The sequence below is a fragment of the Phodopus roborovskii genome, unplaced genomic scaffold (genome assembly GCF_943737965.1).
Source record: "Phodopus roborovskii unplaced genomic scaffold, PHOROB, whole genome shotgun sequence".
Classification (NCBI taxonomy): domain Eukaryota; kingdom Metazoa; phylum Chordata; class Mammalia; order Rodentia; family Cricetidae; genus Phodopus; species Phodopus roborovskii.
The window spans coordinates 1,677,977-1,685,679 of NW_026126597.1; the positions used below are offsets into that span (position 1 = coordinate 1,677,977).

General features: G+C 42.2%; 1 protein-coding gene across 1 annotated transcript; it reads right to left on the reverse strand.

Moving 5' to 3' along the window:
• Positions 1 to 219: 219 nt before the first annotated feature.
• Positions 220 to 7,303, reverse strand: Selenok (selenoprotein K). The gene is made up of 4 exons (XM_051204759.1): positions 7,235 to 7,303; positions 4,665 to 4,755; positions 1,444 to 1,527; positions 220 to 301 (listed from the first exon to the last, which is right to left on the reverse strand). Exons 1-4 carry the CDS (start codon positions 7,251 to 7,253, stop codon positions 220 to 222), a joined length of 276 nt encoding a protein of 91 aa, XP_051060716.1. The 5' UTR covers positions 7,254 to 7,303.
• Positions 7,304 to 7,703: the final 400 nt, after the last annotated feature.

Consider the following 7,703-nt stretch of genomic DNA (forward strand, 5'->3'; position numbering starts at 1 on the left):
CTTCAACTGCAAGGGATTCAGTGCCCTCTTCTGGCATCCTCTGGTACCAGGCACACATGCAAATGCACTTACATACATGCAAAACACTCAAAAACATAAAAATAAACATTAAAAAAAAAAAAAACCACTACAATTTCTGTTTTCCTAAACAAAATATTCCTAAGGAGACATTCTCAAATGAAGTCCTGCAAAATAATTTCAGATTTTAAGTTACCTTCCTCATCCACCAGCCATTGGAGGAGGGCTGGGGCCTTGAAGATGACTGATTCGACCCATTCTTCGTGGAGGGTTTCCTGGTGGCCTAATAGAAAAGAAATTATCTGTTTGGTAAACGCAGACTCAACTGGTTTTCTGGTTTTAGAGAGTGTCTTAGTATGTAGTCCTGTCTAGCCTGTAATTTGCTACATAGACCAAGCTAGTTTTAAACTCAGATTATGTCTACCTCAGGCTCCCAAGAGCTGGGATTAAAAGGGTGGACCAACTTTATTCCAGTTGGCTTTTTATTAAGCACTATACTATACTCTTTGCAATAAACATAAGAAAATGAGCATGGTAGCCTCTGTCATCTCAGCACTTGGGTGGCTAAGTCTGGAAGATTAGCAGAGGCTCAAGGTCAGCCTAGGATATATAGCCAGGACCAGGTCAACAGTGCTACAAAGCAAAGCTCTCCCTCAAAAAACAAAACCAAAGAAGGAACACAACCTTTTTAAAATAGCAACCACTATGTACATTGGTGTTATAAGAAATCTTGGCTGCCAACTTGACACATCTGGGAAGATGGATTCTCAACTGAGGAATTGCCTCCATCAGACAGGCCCACAGGGCATCTTTGTGGTGCATTTATTTTGATTGGTAATTGCTAATAGCTCACTATGGATGGTGCCATTCCTGAACAGGTGGGCCCAGGCTGTATAATAAAGACAGCTAAGCAAGCCAGAGGAAGGAAGTGTAAGAAAAACAGCCTTTCTCCATGGTCTCTGCTTCGATTACTTCTCTGGATGATGGACTATAACCTGAAAGCTGAAATAAGCTTTCCTTGCCCGAACTGCTGTGATCAATGTCATCTTTGTCACAGCAATGGAAAAGTGAACTCTAAGTCAGGAATGAGAAACCCAAACACTCACCATCAGACACAATGCAAGTGACCTGCAGCTGCTTCTCCTAAGTAGCCTGAGCCCAGCCCAGCATGCTTTTCATCTTAACTGTGCATTAGCAGCTACTCAGACTGCTCGGTGAAGTCTCCAGAACCTCAGGTTGGCCATTTTGACTTTATAGTTTGGCCAGTTTGACTGTTTATAAAGAGGCAACTTGACTTTTAATTTATAGTAACCTTTCATTTTGTGAAGCGGGGCTTAATCTTTTAATTTCTATAAGTCTAACTATCTGAAATAACAAAATGAAGACACAAGGAGTAAACACATCAGTGGGAAAGGCTACACATACCCTCTTCCATCATCAAATCTGGAATTAGATGAACTTCTGTAGCCTCTTCCTTTTTTCACATCTTGCTGAAGCAGAGTTTTGAAACTGAAACAAGGGACAGAAACAACAGAGGTATCACTTGTGTAACAATTATCAAGTATATTTCCATAGCTTTAATTATCATCTCTGAGATCTGAATAACCCAACTTACATAGCTTAAGCCTAAGCCTACATTTCCTGCTGGACAACATCTAGCATGCATCTAAAACAGGATGTGCCATGTTCTATGCCAACGCCACCTGTCCCTTTACTTCATCTGCTAGTAGTAACTCCTGTAGACAACAGGAAACCAGAGTCCTCATCGGTTTCAATCTTCTGGTTAGGTTTCAACATAATCTATTTTTACAGTACCTTACAGTCATTACTCCCCACTAGCTTACTGTTTCCCCAGTGTCTTACAGTCACCATGCCTATAATTCCTCTGCCTACCTGACATCACCAGGTGTGTGTGTGTGTGTGTGTATTACAGTCAGAGGCACAAAGCTTCTCAGAATATCCAAAAAATAAAATAAAATAAACCCTCCCCCACCCCTTTTCTTCTTTTTCTAAAGACAAGGTCTTACTATGTGCATAGCCCTGGCTGACCCATAACTCTATGTAGACCAGGTTGGCCTTGAACACTGCCTGTCTCTGCTTTCTGGATGCTGGGATTAAAAGAGTATGCCACCACACCTAGTCCAGTTTTCTAATTTCTTAGAAGGGGGTGTTAACCAAAGCAAAACAATACAGATTAGGTGAAATTTGTAAAAGTCATTAAATTTTGCATTGGTGAGTTTAAGTTAGGGCCTTATCCTGTCCCTTCTTGGATAACTTCCTCTGATGTACACCTTCCACAGGACACTCATCTCACCATCCCCTGCAATAGGAAAACATTTACTGATATTATGCTTGTCTTAAGTTAGGGTTACCATGACCAAAAGCAAACTGGATAAGAAAGGGTTTATTTGGCTTACACTTCTACATAGTAGTCTATCACTGAAGGAAATCAGGATAGCAACTCAAGCAGGACAGGAACCTAGAGGCAGGAGCTGAAGCCCAGGTCATGGAAAGATGCTGCTTACTGGCTTGCTCAGCCTGCCTTCTCACAGAACCCATGGATGTCACCATCCATAGTGGGCTGGATCCTCCCATCAATCACTAATTAAGAAAATGCCCTACAGGCTTGCCTATAGCCTGATTTTACTTATGAAGGCATTTTCTCAATTGATAACTTTCAGAAAACTCTAGCTTGTATCAAGTTGACACAAAACTAGCCAGCATAGCACTACATGAAGGAAGGGACTATTATCCCACACCAACTCATCACAACTTTCTAACCATGGGACACTCAAACTTAGGATAAATGAGACTTGTTAGTAACTGATTGGTAATTTTGATAAAAGCAACCTGTAGAAGACAAAAGGCAAAAAAAAAAAAAAAAAAAAAAAAAAGCCAAAACAAAAACAACCCTTGTTTAATAAAGAACTTCTTGGAATGACTAAAAAGTTTAAATTTTTGTATATTCTATTATTGACTTTAATAAAGTAGTTGACTTCTAATCCTTCATTAAGAGTTCAGACCCAGGAGTGGTGGCACATTTCTATAATTTCAACATTTAGGAGGCTAAGGCAGAAGACTACAATGAATTCTAGGTCAACTCAGACTCTATGTAACACTAAACCAGTTACATAGGGCTATAATAGCAACAAATGATCTCAAAAGCCACAAAAACCCCCAAAAAACCCCAAAACCACCACCACCACCACCACCAAAAAGTAATCTGCCAGTAGACTAGATAGGTCTGGCTATAAGCTGACATGGTTACTATAAAGGTTTGAAAGATTTTAGTTTGCAGAACAAGGATGTGGGAAAGGGGCAAGAAAATAGTTCTTGCAAGCGGAATATAGAAAATCATAAAGAATGGACATTGACATGGGAGGAAAGAACAGAAATTATGAGAACAAGAAAGGTTACTAAGGTGATGGGGCTGGTGGTTATAATATGCTAGACTGACCTTGTTAAATAGGGCTAGTTACTAAATCATCAAACCTTTGTGGAATAACTGAAGGCTCTAAATGTACAGCAAAGAGAAAGCCAGAGTATGAAAAAAGTTTCTTACAGGCTTTGGCCCACAACAAGGAAATAGGCCCCCAACCCTGTAACAAATGATTCCAGATGAACAGCCCTGTCTGGGTCACTCCTGGCTAATGGACAGTCTGGGGACTTTCCAAGTCATTCTATGGTTTACCCCTTAAATAAGAACAGGTCACACCTGGGTGATCTCTCAAACATGAGATCATACTTTGTAATCAATCACCTTGTGCCCCATGAGTGTATGCTGATTTGTGGCTTGTCTCTATAAAAAGAGCCTGGACCCTTTGAGGGGTGTGCAGCTTTCCCCGAGATCGCTGACACCTGAGTGCACTTGTTCAATAAACACCTCTTGCTTGTTGCATTTCCTGGTTTTGGTGTTTGTGTTGCGGGGCTCTCCCATCGGCCCATCAGGACCCCAGAATTAGGGTCTAACAGGTTCTAACAGCTGACTAATTCAACATTAGAATCATTAAGAGGCCTTCATTTTACTTTGTAAAGCTATTTAAATATCTGCACTTAGGTAGTGTTCCACTTCTTCGAGCAGAGGGCTGTGGTTAATACAGAGACTCACAGCTGGTCAAAGGGATGATCAGCCACCAGTGGGCATCTAAATCACACAATCTCCCCCCAAAGCTCAGGGAACAACATGGAAAAGGGGGAGGAAAGGTTCTAAGAGCCAGAGGTTGGAAGAACTGGGACAAAGCAGTGCTTCCTAGACATGCTGCACTCACAAATTCTTTGAAACCAGTCAACAGTGGAGGGGTGCACACAAGCCCCTACTCCTAACTGAAGCGCTGTTGACAGCTCATGATTGCTAAAGGGAGGGAGAGTCAGTTTTCTTTAGGGGTGTGTCTGAGACAATGTTCCTCGGGATGGGGCTACACCCATTTGGCCAGTAGTAAATATACGTAGTGGGTCACAAAAATAAGAGAAGCAAGAGAATGAAGGTAGGAGGGGGCATTGGTGGGGGAGTGGAGAGGAAAAGTGGGGATGAATATGACCAAAATACATTGTATACATGTATGAAATTCTCAGATAACTAATCATAATATAATTTAATTTGATCAGCTTAAGTATAAATGCAACCAACTAAATGCTTTTATACTTACAAAAAAACCACAAATTCTGCTATTCCCCAGAAGAAATCTGTTATAAAAGACAATCTCCATGGGGACTGATTTCGGCTGTCCAACACTTGTCCTATAGGGAGAATAAAATCAATAAATAGAGTAAGTGCCACAAGTCCAAAACTTGTCATTGCATTTAATCAAGAAACTCAGGTTTTTACTTGATCACTATTTCAAAATAGTCAACATGAAAGGTGCATTATGAATGAAGTAAAATTCTGAGATCTAGAGCACATTCCTTTGACAATGTGTCTGTAGCATAACATGGTTGTATAAACACATCCACAAAATCCACCACCACCTTCCTCCAAAACTACTGTTTTCCCCAGCTCAAATTCTACCCAGTTAACTACGGCTTCCTATTACTTCTTCCTTGTAACCGTTGGAAACCACCAATCTCTTTTTGGCTCTGTAAATTACTATAGAATCTCATAAAAGGAATTAAACTATTTCCATCTTTTATGATCAGCTGGCTTTACCTAGCATAAATTTAGGGTTTAACCACAAGACAGCCTATCAAGTTTCTTTCCTTTAAAGAGATTAGCCAATATTCCATTATATATATTTACAATACATTCACCTGTCAAAGGACATTTCAGTTTTCTATATGAATCATACCACTGTGGACACGAATATACAAACATGCTTATTCAAGCATTTTGAAGAAAATCACTACCTCTATTTAAAAGAATAACAAAAGGTTATTTAAATATACAGATCTTTACAATGAGCTATTTTGATAAAATTCTTATACAAAGAACCTATATGGTCCAAGTACTGAGAAGTTAACTTGTTCTTTATTAAAACATCCAGTATTTTCAGTAATACTATGCTCTCGAGTCAAATAACAGACTCTTCTTTATCTCAAACAAAACTGAATCTATAATATAAAAGTTAGTTTCAGGCTTGCACATCATTAGGTTAAGAGTATTGTGGCTGGGGAAGAGCTTTGACAGTTTAACCATCCATCTTTCAGGGTTTATTTTTCTCTTTCCTTTACCAGCTTCCTTTCAGTTATTCACGTGTATTTACTCTGTTACTGGGGCAGAAAAGAAAAAAGGCTAGACAGAGGGTAAGTGGTGAACTCTTTTGTTGGCTTCTAGGGAAAATTATTCCAGAGCCATCTGACATTAAGAATCATCTATGAAGTACTGACAAATTGCAGTTCTAAATTAAGGATCAATCAGTTATCCCTTTGTGATTCTAAGGAACTAAATGCATATCCATCATTCTCCATGGCTCATTGCATTCTCCTCTAAATTCTAAAGGCAGAATCTGATACAACTCCATGTCTCCAGAGGGTAATAATATTCTTGAATAAAGCTGCATTTGTCAAACTAAAAAACTTTGTTAAATAAAAGGTCCTAACATGACACACATTTTAACACTCTACAGTAATTACACTTTATATATTTAATAATGCATAAAACTAGTAGCCTCGATCACAAATAATAAATTAAAATCTTCAAGTATGCAAAACTAAACTGAAAAGTTGATGCTTCCTTTAATGCCCATCACACCACTCATCCCAATGCTTTGTAATCTGCAGGTGGAATTCTGAAAAGCCAAGAAATTCAAAGCCCGCCCAGCCAAATGACTTCTGGATATCTTAGTCTCTGGAGATACATAGGTGGATCAAATAAACCACACCTATCTCCAGAGACCCAGGACAGGCTTCTAGGATTGCAGCAAGGATTTGCACCTACGTCACACAGGTTGTGGTGCTGATGTGGCCTGGTCATGCAGTATTTCTAAGTGTCCTTGTGGATTGGCTTTCTCAGATTTTCTATTTAATTTGATATTTGCCCCCCAAGTTCTTTCAAATTTGGGGAAAACCTTGGGCTTAGAACTAGCTACGCTCTTAGGGAAGAAAACCTATCAAAACTGTTTTACCTGGCGTGGTGGTGCGATCCTTTTAATTCCAGCACTCGGAAGCCAGAGGCAGAAGGTTTTCTATGAATTAGCGGCCAGTCTGATTGATGTACACTGAGTCCCAGGGCAAACAAAACTACAAAATGAGTCCCCTGTCTCAAAAATTTTTTTCACGTTCGTGCTAGTTCTGCGTTACTGTTGTTACTATTTTACACATCATAGAGGCAGTGTGGTAGGCAATCCTGGAGCCAGCCCTAGTTCGACCGAAGTCATAGACTGCCTTTGTGATATTGAGTGGGCTATTCAATCTAACCTGAGTCTCAGTTTGCATCCCAAAACTGGGCTAGTAAGTAAGATACCATCCGAATAGGACGGTTACAAGGACGAATGGGATGGTACGCAGAGAATGCTGTGACAGAGGCCCCAAACGAAAGCTCTGTACACCGGGTTAGCATCACTGTCGTTACCGGGGAAAGCCGCCTGCATGTGAGGCGGCCTCTGCAGGGCTCCGGGGTCGGTGACCACCGGGGCGGCAGCCAGGGTAGGATACACCATCGGGTCCCGCCGCCCTCGCTTCCCGCTCCTCCTGGCCACCGGCCACTGATGTGGGGGAGGCCGCCCCGCGCTCCGGACCCGGCGGGCTAGGTCAGAAGAACCCCAGGTTTAAAGCCTTCACTTACCATTCGAGATGTAAACCATCTTGCCTCCACCGGCCCGCTTCCGAACCACTGGGACGACCAGGCCCCGCCCCCCGGCTCCCGGAAGTCGTCGCCCGCCCCGCCCCGCCCCGCCCCTACGTCACAGGCCTCCGCAGGAAGATCCACTAGAGGTGGGCAGAGCCCATTGGCTGCTGGGAAGCAAGTCCCGGCCGGGATTTCCGCCCAGTTGCAGAAGTGACTTCCGCTGGCGTGGAAACTGGGGCTGTCAGGAGGCCCGCTGTGACGTTCGGGAGCCTTTTTGTTTGAGGAGTCCCTCCTCCCTCCCCCCACTCCGCTTGTTTCCGGTTTGATCCCGGAGTCTTTGACGCCACTGCCCCGCACGCTGGAAGTGTCTTTCTGCTGGGTAGATAAGCACTGGGTCAGGGTAGGCAAGGGCTGTCTGGTGACTGGTGGCTGGAAGCTCTGTCGGAGCGGTCGATTCCTCGACTCT